Source organism: Galeopterus variegatus, unplaced genomic scaffold (assembly GCF_000696425.1).
Source record: "Galeopterus variegatus unplaced genomic scaffold, G_variegatus-3.0.2 Scaffold1216, whole genome shotgun sequence".
Lineage (NCBI taxonomy): Eukaryota > Metazoa > Chordata > Mammalia > Dermoptera > Cynocephalidae > Galeopterus > Galeopterus variegatus.
The window spans coordinates 215538-237600 of NW_007727327.1; the positions used below are offsets into that span (position 1 = coordinate 215538).

General features: G+C 35.6%; 1 protein-coding gene across 5 annotated transcripts in view; it reads left to right on the plus strand.

The window, feature by feature from the left end:
* Positions 1-20834, plus strand: part of IKZF2 (IKAROS family zinc finger 2 (Helios)) — a 152585-nt gene extending 131751 nt beyond the window's left edge. Inside the window, exons 7-9 of one of the 5 annotated variants that reach the window (XM_008575600.1) lie at positions 5418-5555; positions 13306-13449; positions 18696-19609. In XM_008575600.1, coding sequence (XP_008573822.1) covers positions 5418-5555; positions 13306-13449; positions 18696-19420 — 1007 coding nt within the window. In that variant the 3' untranslated portion in view covers positions 19421-19609. Of the gene's footprint in view, positions 1-5417; positions 5556-13305; positions 13450-18695 lie in introns of all 5 variants that reach the window. The other 4 variants (XM_008575598.1, XM_008575599.1, XM_008575602.1 and 1 more) reach the window with 4 other exon arrangements.
* The last annotated feature ends 1229 nt before the right edge of the window (positions 20835-22063 follow it).

Sequence of the window (22063 nt, forward strand, 5' to 3'; positions counted from 1 at the left end):
TTGTATATGGATGTATAGCTTTTAGAATTATAAAACGTAAGAAAAACTGATGAGAGAAAAATATTTAAAGAGTTAAGAAATGAAGTTATTCATGAAAACTACATTTATTAGCTTTTTTTGTGTGAACAAGACACCACACTAAACTCTTTGGAGTAAACAAAGATATATAAGATATTGTTCTGATTTCTCAAGGAGATCACAATCTAACATGGGAGATGAAAATGAATGTACAAATACCATGTATGAAAACAAAAAATAATACAAAATAAAATGTTGAAAGTATCTGATGCATGAGGGCCAATGCACTTTGAGTTCTTTAGTGAGAAAGATGATTTTTAGATGGAACAGAGTTAAGAGTGTTGGAAGTTGAAGGATGAGGAGGATTTCAAGAGGCAGAAATTATGTGAAGCCATTCCAGAATAAAACGAGACTACAAAGTGTAAGTGCAAGGTAATTTTGGCTGGAGCCTGTGGCAGAAGATAGTATGTATGTTTTGGTACCAGATTGTGTAGGATGCTGAATACCAGGTAAAGGGATTTGGATTTTGTTGAATAGAAGTTAACAGTCATTGAAGGTTGTTGAAGAGGGAAGTAAAATAATTACACATGGGATGAGAAAACCTATTTGAAGTCTGTCATGCTAGCTTAGATTAGTGATAGTGAAGCCTTGAACTCAGATATTGATTGTGGAAATGAAAAGGAGGGATAAACGAGAAATATTGAAGGAGAGAGTTGAGTATATAGAATTTAGCAATTATTTGGAAGCAGAATAGGTAGGAGGCAACAAAAATGGCTGCAGTGTTGTGAGTCTGGATTATTATAACAGTGGTAACACTAACCAAGAAGTGCAGTGAGAACAAAGCAGGGATTTGGGGGAGGAAGGCAGTTGGGGATATTTTGAATATTAGATTTGATTTCAGGGGAATATCCATGAAGCAATACTCCAAAGGCTGTTGGAAGTATGGATTTGGAGTGCAGTCGCTCAGCAAATACTTGTCNATTACACATGGGATGAGAAAACCTATTTGAAGTCTGTCATGCTAGCTTAGATTAGTGATAGTGAAGCCTTGAACTCAGATATTGATTGTGGAAATGAAAAGGAGGGATAAACGAGAAATATTGAAGGAGAGAGTTGAGTATATAGAATTTAGCAATTATTTGGAAGCAGAATAGGTAGGAGGCAACAAAAATGGCTGCAGTGTTGTGAGTCTGGATTATTATAACAGTGGTAACACTAACCAAGAAGTGCAGTGAGAACAAAGCAGGGATTTGGGGGAGGAAGGCAGTTGGGGATATTTTGAATATTAGATTTGATTTCAGGGGAATATCCATGAAGCAATACTCCAAAGGCTGTTGGAAGTATGGATTTGGAGTGCAGTCGCTCAGCAAATACCTGTCTCCTGTGTGATGGTAATGACTACATAAGCATTAGCAATTCAAAATTGACTAAAACATAATCTCTGTCTTTATGGAGCTTGTTGTTTGGACTAGAGAAATAGATATCAAATGGATACTTACAATGCAAGTATCATAAGTAATATATCACCAGAGTATGAATAGAGAGTTGTAAGAGCACAGAGGAGAAAGCTATGTCCCGATCCTCTTTGTTTCAGTTATGCGGAAGGGATACACCAAGGTCACTGAAGATGGTTCATATGGCCAGTAGGAAGTTAACATCATGGGGAATTATTTCAGGGGTGATGTGGATGTTTCATGGAAATGAGAACTTAATCTAGAGAGCAAAGAAGAATACTGTACTGAGAACAAAATCTGGAGGAATGTATATATTTGCAAGGTAGGATGAGGCTGAGAACCAGTGAGGGGGAACACAGAATCTGATCCCAGAAGCTAAAATAAGAAATTCAACGAACAAGAAGTTTTGACAGTGACCAAGACATTAGGAAGATTTAGGACTGATAGAAGTCCACTGGGTTTTAGTCATTCAGAGCTTACTGACTTTTCCAAAATGTTCAGAAATATCCATATAGGTGTTGCAGTTGGTGAGAATGTATAATAACTATTATAAAAATAAAGGTAACAAAATACTGGTCCTCTTCTATAAAATATGTATGCTATACATACTAACTCACATAATTTATTTGTATTTACTTATAAATTACAGATAAAGTCATAAGTTACATATGAACTCATCATGTATAGGAGTAAATATAAACAATATTTTCATGAGCTTGATTTAAAAGAAAACATCAAGGAACTGATTGGAAATGGCCTTGTGGGGTAGTTGAGCCATTGGATTTGCCAGGGATTGTCGGTGGTGTTTGGAAACAATTTTCAAAAGAGTAGTAAGGTTCATATAAAAAATAAAATTCAATAAAAATTAAAAAACAAAAACATTTTAATTATTTTTAAATGACTAGAAAGGGTAGAATGTAGACTTTGAAGGAGCTAAGAATTTGAGAGAAAAATGATGACAGCTGATCTTAAAAACCTGAAATACTGCCTCTCCACATCACACCCCCCTAATTATCTAACTACTTTTCCTTCATTTATCACTCTAAATGTTCCTACCTCAGACAGACTTTCCTGCCTAACCTTCTGACGCTAAAGTAAGTTCCCCATGTCATACTAGCATACCATTCTTTTGCTCCATAGAACCTACCACAATTTGTAATATACTGCTTATGTGTTTATTAATGTCTGTCTTCCTCACTAGACTACAAGTTGCATGAGGATAGGCACCCATGAGAATTTGTTTTTCACTTTACATTTTAGCCTTGTCACAGTTTTGCTACCTAGCAATCTTTTAATAAATATATATTGAGTGAATGCAAGAGGTAGAAGGATAAGGTAGAGTATTCCCAGAATAAATTTCTTGGAGATAGAATAGGAGGGGTCTTCAAAAAGTTTATGAAAAGATTCATGTTAATTCCTTTTTTCCACAAGCTTTTTGAAGTACTCTCATAGTTATAAGAAATGTCAAAATCAACATGTCACCCAGTTATTTGGGTTGCTGGAGTAGAATGGAGATAAAGAGTTGAGAAAATTGAGGCCATACTTTATTTTTTTTTTTTTTTTCCTTTTTGTCTTTTTCTTTTTTTTTTTTTTCTGTGTCCGGCAATGGACCGCAACCCTCAGTGTCGCGCCCGTACCGGGGACCGGCAATGGGATCGCAACCCTCGGTGTTGCGCCCGCACTGCGCTCAGCCAGTGAGCGGTAACCGGTCTCCATATGGGATCCGAACCCTCGGCGGGAGGCACACCGGGCCAGCCCAAGGCCATACTTTTAGAAGAATTAGGGGATCCGAACCCTCGGCGGGAGGCACACCGGGCCAGCCCAAGGCCATACTTTTAGAAGAATTACTCAAATCCCTGTTAGAGTCACTGAGAACATGGATGGTATGAAGAGAGAAGAGTGATGTTTTAAAATGAATAGGTGACAAAAATGGGAGAAACTGAAGTAAAGCAGATGAAATAGACTTCAAAAATGAGTGTAGTAAGAAAATGAGTTGGAAGCAGTGAAAAGTATACTGTCTTCTCCTCTTGATCAGCTGAGTTGGGACTACATAGAAGGTTGTTAGCCAAGAGAGTAGAATGGGATCATGTTTCAATTAAGCTGAGAAGGTATAAAGATTGCTTACAGAAATAAAGAGAAGAAAGAATAGGAGGTTATTATGTTCACAGTGAAACAGAGGCAACATAAGGCACAATGTGGTAGAACTAAAACCAGGGAAGACCGGGAGATGACTGACCTATTTTACAGTGGGCTATAACTACAATGTACATGCTTAGTAAGTATTTATTGGTTAACAGTCTTGTTCAGTAGAAATTCATCACTATTTCTAGAGAAACAGTATGAAAGAACCCACAACTGGATAATGCTGATAGCAAACAAAGGCTTTTTGTTGTGTGGACCCATTTCTTAGAATATAATTTTGTGTAAATATATTTACATTATTTACACTAAATAATTTTGACTAAAATATTTTCTTGTATTTTTTAATGATCTCACATAGTGATATACATTCTGCACAATGTTCACAGCTACTTCCCAGAAATTCTTGGTTTTGAAAAATAGAAGTTACTTTGCCTATTATTTTTTAAAAGTGACTAATCATGTCTGAAATAGTTTTTGATTAAGATGACTTATAAAAAATTCTGATTATAAAATAACTGACTTTAATATCTGTGTATCTTAAATGCAATCTAAAGGTTTGGTTTGGTTGTTTTAAAATCACTACAGTGAGACTTGTAGGCAGCCATGGATACCTTGTCTTGTTATAGTATTTCAGTTCCTCTTGTGACCAGTGTCATAATACAGGTTTGTAAGGTGACTGGGATTAGAGATGCTGTCTTTGGTCATAAAAAAGAGTTGTCTATTCTCTGAGCAAAACTAAATGATTCCTACCTAGGAGAGTCAAATGAGAGACACTAGTCTGATTCATACTGTGCTTTACTACTGAGGGCTTTGACATAGACCACCCGGTGTTATATGTTGTTCTGTACCCATTGAAAACCAAGAATCAAAGTGTTCTGTGATATCCTTATGAAAAGTCATACATTAAAACATGCCTCTTTCCATAGAGGTTTTTTTTTTTTCTTTTTAATCAATTCTTTTGAGTTTTTTTATATGAGCATCACAGTATTTTAACAGATGTACTGAGATAATCCTTCCATGGCTATTAGGGAATAATTCATTTCCTGAATGTGAGATGTTTTGGAAAATGTTACAGTCATTGTAAAACTAAATATGTTAGGGCTTCAGCAGTTATTGTTAATAATCCTGACTCAAAGCACCTAGCAGGTTAATTCTTGGTATTATAAAAGCACTGCTGATGAGAGAGAATATACTTCTCTACCGCAAAGTTTTGCATATGTGAATAGTTATTACCAAGGCGGAAAGAAAAGAGAAACTCTACTTTTATCTGTACTTTTTCTCAGCACTTGAATTCTTTTTAATCTTCTTGGTGCCCATGAATAATCTCTTTTTATTAAACAATGACATTTTGAGTTGTTGCATTTAAGTTGTTTTTTTCAGTAAAATTCCCTGCCCTCACCCATCCCCCCCACCCCACCCCCAAAAAACTTCATCACGTATCTAGGAGACTCCCAACTTGTCTTTTGAATGAGTCAAAGCTGAGATAATTGTGTAAGAGTAAATGTGTTAAGAGTCAGATAATTTGAAGATTGATCATCAGCCATTTGTGTTCTGGAATACAGGCAGAGCATGAGTTTGATTTCAGTATTTCCCCTCTCTCTAGAGGTACGAACTGCCTATCTTCTTGCTGTTATAGACTTGGTATTTATTATCTTCTCTTGCCTCAATTGGAAGGTAGAAGAGGAAGAGATTTAATTCTGAAAGCATGTAAATGCTTCCTCCAGACTATCAAAATTTAGTTGTAAGTTTTGCTTTGCATGTGGAAGAGCCTGACAGCATACTAACCTTGAGTTCTCTTCACAGTGGGTAAACCTCACAAGTGCAACTACTGTGGACGAAGCTACAAGCAGCGCAGTTCACTGGAGGAGCACAAGGAACGCTGCCACAACTATCTCCAGAATGTCAGCATGGAGGCTGCTGGGCAGGTCATGAGTCACCATGGTGCGTAGAAATCGCATTTGTGATTTTCATTCCCTCATACTGCTTTTGTAGTGTTTTATGAGTTAAATGGTTCCCTCTGCCCTTCTTCAGTAAGATAAAATCTTACTCTGTTTGAAACAAGTTTAGATCACATTAACTTTCTGTGGGATTATCTTCTTAAGCACTTGAAATGAGTTGAGCTTTTGGATATATCACATACTAGCTGTATTGAGTTTTCATGATACTCTCAAATTATTTCTGATAACATGTGTTTGAATTAACATAACACAGCCGACCTTTAATATACCAAAGGAATGTACTCTTTTCTTTCATTTCTGTAACCAAATAATTAGAGATTGTTCTACATAAGTCTATTGGTTTCCTGAGTTTTCATGATACTCTCAAATTATTTCTGATAACATGTGTTTGAATTAACATAACACAGCCGACCTTTAATATACCAAAGGAATGTTCTTTTCTTTCATTTCTGTAACCAAATAATTAGAGATTGTTCTACATAAGTCTATTGGTTTCCTAAAAGAACAAAATGGTTACTTGCATATTTTCATCTCTGTGAGGTTAGTGATCAGTGATATAATTTGAAATTTTTCCAATCTGTCTCGTAATTTATCTGGAACATTACTGATTTTGTTTTCTACAAGCGTGAGAAACAATCTAGACCAAAGTTAGACACCACCTCCCACCACAAAAAACATCCTCCATGCAAAACATCCTGATCTCCACAATATACTATGGCAGGTAGGAAGGCAGTTTCCTAAGGTTTATCAGTTAATAATACTCTATTCCTGAAAAGTTAGTTTTAGTAAATCGGCCTTACAAAGGAAAGTAATGAATTTTTGGTCTCTAGATTTGTACTGTCTAACTTTTTGTCTTACTAATTGTATTTTTATACTGACCAATTTCATTATTCACACAAATACATACAAAAATCTTAACTTATTGGTGCATTTATGTCTTTTATTTTTAAAAGGTTTGGCCAATATTGAGTGGTACAGTTTAGGATTTCTATAGTCACTTTTAAAATATAAATATCCATTTATTGACTTAGACATAGCCAGCTGAAGGATTATTTGTGGGGTTTTTATTTGTTTTATATAGTAAATGCTATAGAACTGTGTTCATTGTACAGCCAGTGAATATTTATTGTTGAGTTGGGAATTTTTAAAAATATTTTAAAATATTTATTGTTATCCTGAATATTTGAAGAATCTGCTTATATTAGGGATAGTTTCTATAATCTGGAGAACTTGTTTTTAAAAATTTTTTTTATGAAAGCATAATTGAGTATACCTATTTGTAGGGTATAGAGTTAAATATAAATACCTGTGTCCAATGTTTGATCATCAAATCAGGATAATTAACACATTCATCATTACAAAATTTAATCATTCCTGTGTCCATTTAACCAATTTCTTGCTAACCCTCCTCTCCTTCCCCCTTTCCCACCTCTAATAACCACAGTTCTGTTCTCTCCTTCTGAAAGTTCAACATATTATGGTGATTTTTGAATCTGAAGAATTTAATTCCACTCATTATGACTGAGTCCATTTTTTTAAATTGTTATCATTATTAACTAATATTTTTACAAGCCTGTCTGTGTTTCAAGTCTTAGTAAATTTGATATTGCAAGCTTGCATTGCATGGGCTTATGAGAGTAGTACAGAATCGAGAGCATCAAGGTTATAAAATGGTGGCCCTCAGTGTCCAGCAAATCTGCTCTGGCCATGTGGTGTCTGAGTGTGTCACTCAAAGGCTTGATGTGAGAATTAAATGTGATTAGGTGTGTAAAAAATACCCAATGAATTTTTTTTTTTTTTTTTTTTACCATTACATTTCAGGACATTAAATACTAAGAAACAGTGAATATGTCATCCCCTATAAAGTTGTCACTTAGAAGCATTAACTTAAGCATTAGAAGGTTCATTTGCCTACTAAGCATATTGTTTCTCTTTAAACTGTTGTTTTTAAGAGTAGCTTGAAGCAGAATGCTGATGAAGGCTTGGGGGTATGCCAAATCTTCCCAAAGACACCTTAAGCCATCCCTGCTAGTTTTTTTTATATAATGTTCTCCTGTTGTAGTTCTGACCTTTTGATATGATTATACATGTACAAATTTTATTGATTAATTTATTTTTCCATTCACAGTTATTTATGGAGCTCTGAAATGCATACATACCTGCATAAGAAATAGAGACTCTCCTAAAAGACTTTATATTGTAATAGGGACTTAAACTGTAAATAAATAATTATAATCTACATTTAACTATCCTTTGGCAGACTGACCTTTTAAAAGAATAAAATCCTAACAAAAAATTTAAACAAGTATATTTGGTGGGGGTTAGGGGGAGAAAAAGACACATCCCCTAAATAACTGGGTCCTCAGTATTATTTCCCATTTCCCAGCCCTAGACAGATGGTGCTGAAGCTGAAACAGAGTAGGGAAAAGTGGGAAAGAGACTTGGAGCATTGGATAGAGCGCGGAGCAAAGCCAATGAAGACTGTGGGGTGAGGGTAGGTTTTGCTATCATTTATAGACCCAAATATTTGTTCTTAAATACTGGATATTGTTTTGACCACATCAGTTTATATTAATGCCATTTCATACTGTACTTTTTCTAGGTTTGTTGTAATAGTAATTTGAGATTATCCTTAATCTCCTTTGTCCTTTGTTAAAATTGTTACTGGGGAATTGACTGTATGAGGTAGGAGTAAATATACGCCATGAGAGAGAAAAACATGGTAAAATGCTACTAGACTAAATCATTAAAATTGTGTCATCTATATAGCTTTACAAGTGTCTCCTTTTAACTAGAGCCACAATGAAATTTATGTTTATCCCCTTCCCTCTCTTTCTATCCTGCTGTGTTTTTTTTTTCCTTTAGTGGTAGGTGTGAGGGTTACCATCATTGTGGTTGCCATTATCTTCATGAAATGACTTATTTGTTTTATTTTTCATATCTGATATATTTGTATTTCCTAGCCTCTCTTTCACAAAATCCCATGTTGGCTCTTCTAAAGTAGTGTCTGAAGAAAAAGAGACATTCTTTCACTTCATTCAAAAAACATTTATCAGGGACTTGCTATGTACCAACTTCTGTGGAACATTCTTGGGATATAAAGATAAATGGACACAATTATTTCATACACATATTCTGATAGGAAATACATACATTTTTTAAAGTTGAGATTAAAATGAAGCAAAAGCTCTAATAAAGATGTGTGTACAATTCCCCAAGAGTACAGATATAGAACTAACTTAACTCTGCCTGCAGAGGTAAGGGAAAGCTTCTTGCATGCAGCAGTGTTTGATCTGAGCATGAGGGATAAGTAAAAATTGCATAGGTCGAACAGGACACAGAAAATGTATATTTCAGGCAGAGAAGAGGCTTGGAGGTATAAAAGATCATTAACAGATTCCTTGACATTGAATATAATTGGAGTTAAAGGAGTAATAGGAAATGAGACTGAAATAGTTGGTTGTGATACAAAGACAGAGCCTTTTATGCTAATCCAGTGTTTGAATTTCATAGTATAACTGGAGAGCCATCAAGGTAGTCAAATTTGCATCTTCTAAACAAAAATGTCGCCAATGTATAATATTGGATAGATGGATGCCTGGGCCAGGGACAGGGGGGTTGTGAGGAGAGACTTGAAGTGAGAACACAAACGAAAAGATGAAAAGGCAGTGGCAGGACAAGAGAACAAGATGAAGCATTAAAGACAAATTTAGGAGGTAGAGTAAAAAGTTCTTAGACATGTTGATCGAGTTGGAGGAATTTCATGACTTGGATTTTTGGAAATAAAGATAACAATAAATTGAGTTTTGTGGCAGATTATTTATCTTATTTGAATGTTATTTTTATGCTCATTTTTCAAGTCTCTTAAGCTTGTAGAAAAAGATTTAAAAACCAAACTGTGTAGTTACTTTTTCCCCCCTTGCCTGAAGACAAAAATGAAAGTGTGAATCAGAAAGATAGCTAACTTTAAAGCTATCTGCTCTGAGGTTTATGCTTTGAATTATTTGGGAAATGACAGTTTTTTATTGAAAGTATGGAAGCATAATTGGAAACGTGCAAACTTTCTAGTACACTTTTTGACTTATTTCCATTGAGTGACATAATTCCCCTCAGTAAGTCATTCAGTAAACATTCATTGAATATAATATTTGTGCCACATCATAAAAGGTACTAGAGAAACAAAGTCAGGTAAAACATAATCCCTAAATTTCTTACCAACTATTGATAGAAATAGACCAGTAAATCAGCAATTAGAACACTGTGTGATAAGCATTATGGGAGCATAGAGGACAGACATCTAAATCAGACTGGGTGTCGAAGAGGAATTTCTGAGGAAAGTTGTGTTTTAGCTGAGTTTTGAAAGGCAAAAATAGTGAGTTAATAAGTGGAGAAGGGTGTTTCATGCAGAGAGAACAGCATGTGTGTAGAAATAGAAGTATAAAAGAATGTGGAGGGATAAGGACCTACATGTAGCTTTGTATGATTGGAGTCCAGTTTGTAAGGACAAGGAGCAATTGGAAGGGGATAAGGCCAGAGAAATAGGCTCTGGACAGAACTTCAAGGGCCTATTGTGCTAAGCAAAGAATTTTGTAATTTTTCTAAAGAGCAGGATTACATTTACATTTTATTGCTAGACATGTGGGAGATGGATCAGAGGAGTCAAGAAATCAGTAGGCCAGTTAGGAGACTGTTGTGATTGAGGTGGGCTTAGTAGCCTGGAATATATAGAAAGGTTGGGTACTTGAGAGCAACTACAGATGAGAATCTAAAACACTTGGTACCTCTATGTGTGTTTGTAAGAAGATGTGGTAGAGACAAGGAGAGTATCCTGGGTGAAAGGAAGAAAACTAGGATTTGCCACAGTATCTAGCATGGATGATGTTGTAGATAGCAGTGTCATGCACTGATGAGAATTAGGAAAATAGGAGAAGGTATGGGAGGCAATGGAGATTTCCATTTTTGAACTCATTGTCTCTTATGTGCCTGTTAGACAACCAAGTAAAACGGTCTAGGAGGAAGTTGAATGTATAGATCTCGAGCTCCTGAGAGAAATCTGGGTAGGAAATAAAGATGTGGGAGCCATCATTATATAGGTAATAGCCTGGAGTAGTAGGTTTTAATAAGATAATATGAGAAATGTAACTAATACGGTAATATAGGAAATTAAATATAAATTTAATAAGAAATAGAGTGAGACATCTAGAAGGCCAAGAACACACATGGAGGAAAAAAAAAAAGTCATGAAGATGAGTAACAGCAGAGTGGGAACATGGAAAGAGTGATTTCACAGAAGCCAAAACAAGTATCAGCACGTTTAAATGCTGTCAAGAAAATAACTAAGATAACTGAAACGTTTTTTTAGATTTGGCAACATAGAAAAAATTTGTGACAATATAGAAGCCATTTGCTGTTTTTGCCTGCCCGACAACCTTCCTTCTTCTCTTGATGACAAGACTTCTATTTTCCTTTAGGGAACTTTCTCCCATTGCATGTAACTATGGTAGGACTGTTAGTCTGGGTAAGCTGTCCTCTCCTCACCAGGTGGTAGTTATGTGACCTAATTTTGGTCTCTCAGACTGTTTTCTCTTGATGACAAGACTTCTATTTTCCTTTAGGGAACTTTCTCCCATTGCATGTAACTATGGTAGGACTGTTAGTCTGGGTAACCTGTCCTCTCCTCACCAGGTGGTAGTTATGTGACCTAATTTTGGTCTCTCAGACTGTTTTCTCTTGGAATTTGAATTTTGATTATATTGTTAGGGGAAATAAACTATATTGGAAATAATCTTATTGTACTGCCTTTATGGTTTATCAATGTGATGAGATAATGACAAAGAGGAAATATAAATATATTTTTATCCTGGTTATAACTTCAAAAATAAGGTCAAAGAAGATGATTGATTATAAAGTTTGCTCAAACAAGTGAAGTTAACATATTAGTATATTTTTAGCCTAGTTAAATATCTCACTATGTGATTAATACATTATTGAGATATCTAGAGAATTTGTTTTGTGTTTCAAGCAATACCTGTCCAGAAACATTTTGATGAGTTGCACCCAGATTCATGAAAGTAAAAAATTCAGATTAGTTACATAATTAAAGAAAAATATATCAAGTCTTTTCCCAATGGCAGACCTTACAAATATGTCAAACTGGTAGATAAGGAGTCGGCACTCAAGATACATCTACAAAGAATAGTATAGAATAGTTGCTAAGAGCCCAGGCTCTGGAGCCAGTCCCAATATTAGTAGCATCTACTAACTAGATATAAACCCTGAATAAATTACCTATATTGGTTATTAAATAGGTCATTTTAATTGTACACTTGGTTTTCTTAATTTTCATCTCTTGTTTTCTCACTTTATTTTGCAGTCTGCCAATAGGATCCCCTTATAAATGAGAACGGTTATATTGGTTATTAAATAGGTCATTTTAATTGTACACTTGGTTTTCTTAATTTTCTTCTCTTGTTTTCTCACTTTATTTTGCAGTCTGCCAATAGGATCCCCTTATAAATGAGAACGGGCTATGTTTCACATAGTGCAGCTATCTTGTACAAATGAAAGGATCAGAGTAAATCATTTTACAGTGCATGCTGAACAAGTAAGGATATCCCAAGACATGAAACCTTTAAGTTTCCAAATAGAACTGGCACAATTTTAACTAGGGACAACACACATACTGAAGAAGTAATTAAGTTATAGTCCTTCCTGTGAACACTGATTTTAATCAACTGATCTGATCTGTCTGAAATGTTACACTATCCTTAATAAATATCCTTGCACAGTATTTCTACTCAAAAACAACTTTTATAAGTTCTTTGTCTATACTATGAATGTCAACATCTAATGTTGGGCTGGCCTGATAGCTCAGTTGGTTAAAGTACAGCCTTGTAACACCAAGGTCAAGAGTTTGATTCCTCGTGCCAGCTAGCTGCCAAAAATAAAAGAAAATTAATGTTGGTATTTAAGCATTAACATATTAGCCCATAACAACTTAGACAAATGTGATAAATAGGGAGCAGCACTGGAGAGTTTATGTCAAATGAATTAGGGCAGTAGTTTAGTGAGCTAATGTGCCAGTCTGGAAATGGATTCTTTTATCCTACTGAAGAGTTCTTTTTAAAATAAATTACAATCATAAAGCTGCCACAGTTTACTATGCATAGACATGTTCTGAATCGGATCCTCTTCATGAAGACTGCATTGTGCAGGTATTAAACTGCTGCCAACCGGTCTAACAGCTCATCAAATAGGAAATCTACTGCAGGAAAATACTTGGGTGAAAAAAATAAAAACGTTAAATATTGTGCTGTTATTTTGTGTATCTATTTAAGCTCTTCTCCATACCAAGTAGACTTATTTCAGTTGTTTTAGCAAAATAAGCTCCAAAAGCCTAGAAAATAGTGCAGTCTTAAAGTATTATTGATTTTAATCAATGTTAAAAACACTTTCAGAGAAATAAGATGAGAAACCAGATGAACATGTTTGCAACTGATAGTGACAACAGTTTATGTCACTGATCTGAGAGACTCAGATAAAAACAAATCCTGTGTGTATGTGTAAAATGGAAGAGTATACTTTTACACTAGAGGTTATTTCTTCTGCTTGCTTTTATTTAGGCATACTAGCTCATGTTTTTATAATACATATTGAGATGGCAAATCCAGCTTTGTATCTTTCAAAATGTTGAAGAAATTATCAGATTGCATTTTTTGTATGGTTTTATATAGTACCTCCTATGGAAGATTGTAAGGAACAAGAGCCTATTATGGACAACAATATTTCTCTGGTGCCTTTTGAGAGACCTGCTGTCATAGAGAAGCTCACGGGGAATATGGGAAAACGTAAAAGCTCCACTCCACAAAAGTTTGTGGGTAAGCATTACAAATGCTTTTGTTTCTTTACATGGTGATTTTAATGGAAAAAGGGAAGTTCCCATGTATTAGAAATATGTATGGTGTATTTCCATTCATGAAATAAATACCCATCTCTTTTATTTTTCCTTTCTACTCTATGATACTCCATGTGTCCTACACTTAACACACACATAAACACACCATTGGGCATATGGGCACAAGAAAGAGAAATAAAGACTGATAATAGTAAGTCATCATCTCAAAATGTACAGTCATGTGCTGCATAACTATGTTTCAGTCAATGATGGACTGACTACACATCTAAATGTAGTCCCATAAGCTTATAATGACTACACCAGATACCCTAGGTGTGTAGTAAGCTGTAACATCTAGGTTTATGTAAATACACTCTATGATATTCATACAACAACAAAATCGCCTGACACATGACTGTATAGAATGAAATAGCACATAAAAAATAAAATGTTAATTTATTTTAAAAGTAACAATGCATAAAGGAAATGGTCTAGCCCATTGGCCAGTGTTGTCATCTCTTTTTAAATTTGCATTAGTGCCACAAACTGGTTTCTCTAGATGATATTAATTCTTTTAGTATTTGATCTAGAATTGAAAGAAATTTGAATTTTTTTCAAAATTCTGTGTTAGAAAAATAATGCAGTAACCTACAGTCAAAATATTTTATGTTCAGATCTATATTTTATATTTTGATCCTTATGTTTTCATCCAGACTGATTTTGAACTGAAAAGATTAAATATCATATATTTAGATTTTTCTTATTCATTTCAAAACCCTTGGATTTTCTTTTATATACCCAGTGTTGGCATCATTCTGAATGAATACTATAAGTCTCTGAGGATACAAAAAGCATCTATTCTTTAAAATGAATATATGAGTAATAGAGATTCAATAGAAAGAATTGTTAAAGAATTTTCGTTCTTGTATATGTAATATATCTGTTCTTATGGACTTAATGCTCATTTAGGATAAAAATAAGAAGAGATAAAAAAAATTCAAACAGATTCTTACATTCTAGTGTCAGAGAGCATTGTAGGATATCCCGATTGAATGGTGCTTGGGAGAAAAATCTTCTTTGGTTATTTCAGGGAGGAAAGGGTAATAAAATTCCATTACTCCAATAAACACTTAGAGAAGGTCTTCTTTCAATCTAAAATTGAAGAACTAGCAAGTCATCAAACTATCACTTTAAGACTAGATGGCGAAATCTATTGAGAACTCATTGAAAAAAAGCTAGAGTCACTCCAAAGGTCACAGTTTATACTAGGTCAGCTTAAGGGTCCTGAGATTATAATCAAAGGCCTGCCTTGGGCCCTAGGTAACTTTTCTTTTTGTTCTTCTTTCTTCCTTTTTTAGGTAATTCTGAAAAGGAAAAGGAAAAGAAAAAAAAAAGCCAGTTCATTTCTTTTTAAAATTGGCTAGGGTGATGGACGTCATTAAATGCTTAATCTAATTATATACTACTGCAGTTGGAAAAATATGAAATGTCTTATTATTCTCTCTGCCTTTTGAATATAGTCTGCTCTTTGTAACATGTTAGTCAAACTTAGAGATGCTGCTCTTGATTTGATTTGAGAAAAGAGGGGCAGATTTTATGATTCTAAAATAATGACAGTAGATTTTTGTTAAGAATTTGAGAGTATTTTTTCATTATTTGAATTCTATCCTAGTTACATATAACAATAGTTGTAGTAACTATTTCTGTGATCACTCCTGAAACAAAAAATTTTATCATTCCACACTTACTGTAAATTCCTTTTCACTATATCCCTCAGCTAAATTCTATTCTTTGGCCTGATCAAGCTCTCCAGGCCAAACTTTCTGTGTACCTACTTGTGTCTTCCTCTCTTTTCTTATGCAGCTTAGATTCCATGATTTACCACTTTTCTCTCTTTAATCTCTTGCTTTGTTGTCCTATCACCTTTTCCTGGTTAAACCCCCATCTCTCGTGAAGCATACTGAACATCTTTTCAATAGTTAAATCTCAGCTGCTAGTACTTTTGGAGAAAATCCCACCGTCTTGTGAATTGGTGTCACTGTAGATAAATAACAGATCTCACCTCTCATTTGGCCCATCCATACCATGTATCAACACTTCTTTAACCCATCCCTGAACAGTCTTCTCTCCTCCTCTCCATCATGGCCATTTCAACCTTTCTCTTCTCTCTGCAAACATAGTACCTCACTCTTTGGTGATCATATATCTGTCCTCACAGGGAATAAAGTCAGTTGAAATGATTTCAGTCCAACATCGCAAATCACATAAATGCTTTTTTCTTTTTTCCTTATTTCAACAAACGATGCATTGCTCTTTCAGATTAAGGTTAATTACTCTTCTTGTGCCCTGGAATCCTCCTATCCTGCCTGACACATCCCCAAATACCTCACACTATTATTTTTCTTCTTTCTCACTTATTTTTTATCCTCTCACTTCTATTGGCATTTTCTATGAGCATTTAAAATGCAATAAACTCTTATAATTAAAAAAAAAAAACTTCCCTCAAACCCAAGTCCAAGTCTTCTTTCAGCTACCACCTATATTCTCCTTTTCTTCAATGACGGGATTGTTGAAAGAATTCTCTGTGCATTCTTTTCATTTCTTTCTTTCTTTCTACTCATTTCCCAGTTCATACAACCTGGCTTTCTTCCCAATGCTCTACAAAATTATTCTCATGAAGGTCACTAATAGCTTCCACAGTGTCAAATCCAGTGGACCCTTTTTAGTTACTATCTTATACAACTCCTAGAGAGCATTTGCCACTGTTGAATAGTCAGTTCTTTTTGAAATGTGCTCTTTTCTTGGTTTCTGTGACATTGATCTCTTGTATTTCTCCCAGCTTTTCTGACTGTTCCTTCTCAGTCTTCTCTGTGGATTTGTCCCTAATAGCTATGCAAATAGAGCAAAGTATGTGGCCTTTATTCATATGCCTAAATATTTTTATATTATAAATCAGGCTGAAAACTTCCTAACTTGGAAGACTAAGTTAAAATAAATATGGAATTCTCAGATTCCTTGGAGCTCCACACCAGATGTTGGCAGCACAAGCAGAACTACCCCTCGGCTTACCTCCAGGCCCCTCTCTTAGACCCTCTACTGGTTGTCTACTAGCAAATGGGCCTCATGCATACATTGCGTAGACACCCCAGCCTGTACATCCAAGTTCTTTTTACGATGTGTTCCACATATACCAAGCACATGAAGAGTAGTCCCTTGGCCATGCTTTAGGTCAAGGTATGTGATTACTAGCAAGCACAGGTGGTACTCAGGAAGATGGATCCTATGAAGAAGACTGTGTAAACTGTAGAAACAGGATCAGAGCCATTTGGGCAAGGAATTCCAGGGTCCTGGGTACCTACAGGATGATCTGGGTAGTGAGCTCTAGATCAGCACATTCCCTTGGCCCTACAAAGTCTTCATTCCATGAAGACCATGGCCCAGGGTTCTCTAAACAAGGGCCCAGTGCAAGAATCCCACTTGCCCTGGTCAATGGGTAGGCATAAAAATCTTGGTGTTCTTCCAGGTTCTATTTTTGACCCTCTTTTCTTCACACTCTACCTATGCCTGAGTAATATCATCTATTCCCATAATTTCAGAAGTTGCTTTCTATCAGCTGATGACTGTCATATCTACATCTCAAGTCCAGATCTTTCTCCTATGTTTGATACTATATCTAAGTACTTACTGGACATGACTATTACTCATACTATTCCCCAAACTGAATTCATCGTCTTTTCTATCTCTTTATCATCCACTAAGTTCCTCAGCCAGAAATCTGGGCTTCTTCATTCTTTCTTTCTCATTCTCTGTGTGTAGATAATTACCAAACTGTAGCAACTGTATTTTCTAAATTTCTTTTCATTCCATTAACTTCTCCATTTCCACTGCTACTACAGTAGTTCAGGCCACCATGATCTCTCCACCAACAGCTTCCTAAGTCCTCTTGCTAAATGAATATCTAATCTCTTTGATCCTTATTGCTCTCAGGCTAAATTTCAAATTCCTTAGCTGTTGAATGAGCCCTATATTATCTGATTTGTCTTTCTTGTCTATTTTGATTCTCAGCCATATTGAAGTATAAGTAATTTCTTATTAGTCATGTCCTCTTGCCCCTGAGCCTTCCTAACCAGCTGCTCCACCCTTGCATTTCTTTACTTGGCCAAAACAGTGAAATGTAAGCTTTTCCAAATGTATGAGCAAGTACTTTTAGAAATAACTCCTAAATATATTTTATTTTTAAATAGCCCTAAATTTCTTTCATTTTATCATGTGTACAACTTTTAAAAGTATCTTAATAATGACTTTTTTGAATTTTCCGGAATGACATATATTGGTTCTATCATTTTTTTTCTAAAATATGAGCTAAAGCAACCAAATTAACCCTACACCATAGTAAAGAGACATGTGTTGTAACCAGCTCACTCTCACTTTTATGATATTTGTAGCTTGGTCACCCCTGTTTCAAATACAGTAGTCCCCACCCTTATCCTCGGGGAATATGTTCCACGACTCGTTGTGGAGGAAGCCTGAAACCACAGATAGTACTGAACCCTATATATACTATGGTTTTTCCTATACATACATACATACCTATGATAAAGTTTATTTTATAAATTGGTCATAGTAAGAGACCAACGAGGGTACTTCAAAAAGTTCATGGAAAAGTAGAATTAAAAGATAATACAAATCTTTCCATGAATTTTTTTGAAGATCCTTCGTCACAATATACTGTAATAAAAGTTATGTGAATGTGGTCTCTCTCGCTCTCAAAATATCTTATTGTGCTGTACTAACCTGTTTTCAGACCTCAATTGACCATAGGTAAGCAAAACCATGGATAAGGGGGGACTACTGTATGCAAAAATAAACATGATCTCTGACTTATTTTCACCTGGTATTTATTTTTTCTCCTACAATCCCTGAGTTATATTCAAGTGAGAATTTTAATAGAAGATGAAAATATGATAAACTCAATCATTGCTTTAAGGCTAGATATGTGCTCATGATGGCATTAGAACAAGTGCAAATGGCATGTGAAATTTTTATTACTTATCCTTTTCTCATGTTAAGAGTATCTGTGAGTCTCAACAGAACCAAAGAGCCCAAATACTTGATCTATGGAAAATGAAGGTGTTAGTTAACTTTGCACCCTTTTATATTGTTTAATACAATCACTAATTTTGTTGTATTTTCTTTTTCTTCCCCCTTTTCTCTCCCTCTCCCTTTCAGGGGAAAAGCTTATGCGATTCAGCTACCCAGATATTCACTTTGATATGAACTTAACATATGAGAAGGAGGCTGAGCTGATGCAGTCTCATATGATGGACCAAGCCATCAACAATGCAATCACCTACCTTGGAGCTGAGGCCCTTCACCCTCTGATGCAGCACCCGCCAAGCACAATCGCTGAGGTGGCCCCAGTTATAAGCTCAGCTTATTCTCAGGTCTATCATCCAAACAGGATAGAAAGACCCATTAGCAGGGAAACCTCTGATAGTCATGAAAACAACATGGATGGCCCTATCTCTCTCATCAGACCAAAGAGTCGACCCCAGGAAAGAGAGGCCTCTCCCAGCAATAGCTGCCTGGATTCTACTGACTCAGAAAGCAGCCATGATGACCACCAGTCCTACCAAGGAAACCCTGCCTTAAATCCCAAGAGGAAACAAAGCCCAGCTTACATGAAGGAGGATGTCAAGGCTTTGGATACCACCAGGGCTCCTAAGGGCTCTCTGAAGGACATCTACAAGGTCTTCAATGGAGAAGGAGAACAGATTAGGGCCTTCAAGTGTGAGCACTGCCGAGTCCTTTTCCTAGACCATGTCATGTACACCATTCATATGGGTTGCCATGGCTACCGGGACCCACTGGAATGCAACATCTGTGGCTATAGAAGCCAGGACCGTTATGAGTTTTCATCACACATTGTTCGAGGGGAGCACACATTCCACTAGGCCTTTTCATTCCAAAGGGGACTCCTATGAAGTAAGGAACTGCACATGAAGAAATACTGCACTTACAATCCCACCTTCCCTCAGATGTTGACATACCTTTTATTTTTTTTTAATATTATTACTGTCAATAATTCTTATTTTGTGGACGCAGTGTCATTTGCTCTGCCTAATTACAATAAGGAAGAAACAGAAGAGAGAAGGGATGGGAATATTGTTTCTTGATAACTTGGCTTGTTTATTTTGTAAGGATTTAAGAGCAGTTCATTTCTGCCATGCATAGATATAAGGCATATTATACTTTGAAAAATTACTTGATTCATGTAGATTCATCTGAGATTCTAATTTGCCACTGATATTCAGGATTGTGATTGAAGGCAGGAAAGTTTAGAATTTTCTGGGTAGAACTTTGGCAGTTTAAAATGATGTAAGTACTTTTACTCTTGAAAGAAGAATTTGTTTCAAAATGTAAACCATTTTTTTCCCTTAGAGATTGTGGAACACCATCACATTGTTATTTTCAGTGATAACTCCTAGGATGAGTTGATTCGTTGTTGTGGGTTCTATGTTTACTTCCCCTATGGAATTTATAATTCAGTATGCTTTACACTGTACCATATAGCAAAAATTTTAAACTACATGTAGTTAAGGACCGCCTACAATACATCTAAGGTCCTGGTATCTTATTTTTCTAAACTTAAGCACTGTTTTTTCCATAGTTTTGATGACTGGCATTTTATAGACACCCTGGCAGCCTTACTTTTAACACCTTTAACAAATAGTATTTTTATGTAGTTTTCCAAATAACATATGGTCTAAGAGTGGGTGAGAGACAGTAATTTCTGGGAAGGACTTCTACTTTTCATAAATTTGTTTGGGAAGTTTTCTTTTAAAGTTGTAATGTGACAGCAGCATAGTATCCATGTTTGTTTCTAAAAGTATGCTTATGATTTTACCCTTATCAGCATTGAATCAGTGTTAAACAGTCAGCAGAAAAATATAATTAGGTTAACACTAGGGAGAAAAAGGCACTTAGAAATCCCTTTTCTGGTATTTCTCTTTTCACTGTTTTTTTCAAGCTGTGACCACCCAATGTTCTGTCCATAATTGGTTCATCTTTTACTCTTCCAGTAGACGGTCTTAAGTCTTGCTGTGGGTTATTTCTTTCAAAATCTCCTTGCAGCAATTGCTAATTTGACCTAAATGTGGTAACTTGAACCCTGTAATGCTGTTGAACTGGGACTATTTATTCTAGTATTTTTTCAGTAATATGTACCACTTCTGCTGTAAAGAAGAGGGAACTTCTTTGTAACCTGCACATTGGACTACAGATAAAACAAACAAACCAACAACGAGTTTACTTTTACCCTTCTTAGATTCTAGAAATTATCAGAACCTCCAAGCAAAGGTCCTGCACATATTTTTTGTTTCAGAAACATTCAACTCTATAAGTCCTTGTCAGAGATGAATCTCAATCACTGAATACACAGTTTCCCTTTTTTTAATCCATACGTGACATATGTTGCCATATTTCATGTGCAGGTTTTAATTTCATTCATATGGGTGCTCTGTTTTTTCTTTGCAGTCCAACAGCATTAGAGGGGAGAGACTGAGTGATGTTGATTCAAGTCATTTTGGGGGACACACTTGGAAGGCAGATCTTGCTGCTTGTGTTTGGAGAACACAGGCCTGACCATGACTGGATTATCTGATAACGATTTGTGAATACTGAGACTATGTTAAGCAATAGCTGATAACGATTTTAAAAGACCATTAAATAGGATGCTGAAATTATGTTTCTCAATACAATGTGATATGAGAATTACCAAGACTAGAGAACTGTGGATAGATAAGCAAGTCTGGCCTCAGTACTGCTCTTAAATCATTTTCCAGTTTGCAACTTCTAAGCACTAAGACAGCTAGAACTAGGCAAAAATGATTACAACTTGGCTGTCTTTTACCAGACCCTATCATAATTATTTTTGAAGAAATGTCCAAACTGTTTCTTTAAATCTAAGAGAATGCACCAAAAAAGAGATGTATAGAATGTCAACTCATACTTTTTTTTTTCCCTGCATGCTTCAGTACACTGTGAACATACAATTTTTTCAAAGGTAAAGCATGTCTTTGAGACTCCCTCACACCCATCAACCCAAGCCATTCCCAAATAATAATTGGAATGCCATTTCTTTTTTGTTTTGGATGAGGTAAATAATTTTAAGATTCATAATTTTGTGTTTTACTGTAATTTAAGGAAACATTTCGATGCCAATGAGTAGGTTCATAACTCTGGCTGTGTGTGAATTTCTGCTGGCATCATTTATGAATTTTCTCCCTGCTTAACTTTTCTTTCCCCCCCAGTGTATGAACAATCATGTACCTACCTGCCCTGGGAAGAAACTGAATTTAAGTGGACCTGAAGAGTTGTGTGGTTCCCCTATAAAGACAGTGCTAATGCACTCTCTTTTTCAGATTTCATCTTTTTGGTAGTCTAGGGAGTTAATAGTTGTGAGAGTATACTCGCTACAAGTGTGTACTTACGTTTTCTTAGCTTCATGATATGAGAACAGAAAGAGGTGGAGATGGCTCAGGGTGTGACAGGGACAAATGAGGGCAAGGTCAATTCAAATTTGTAGATTGGAAAGA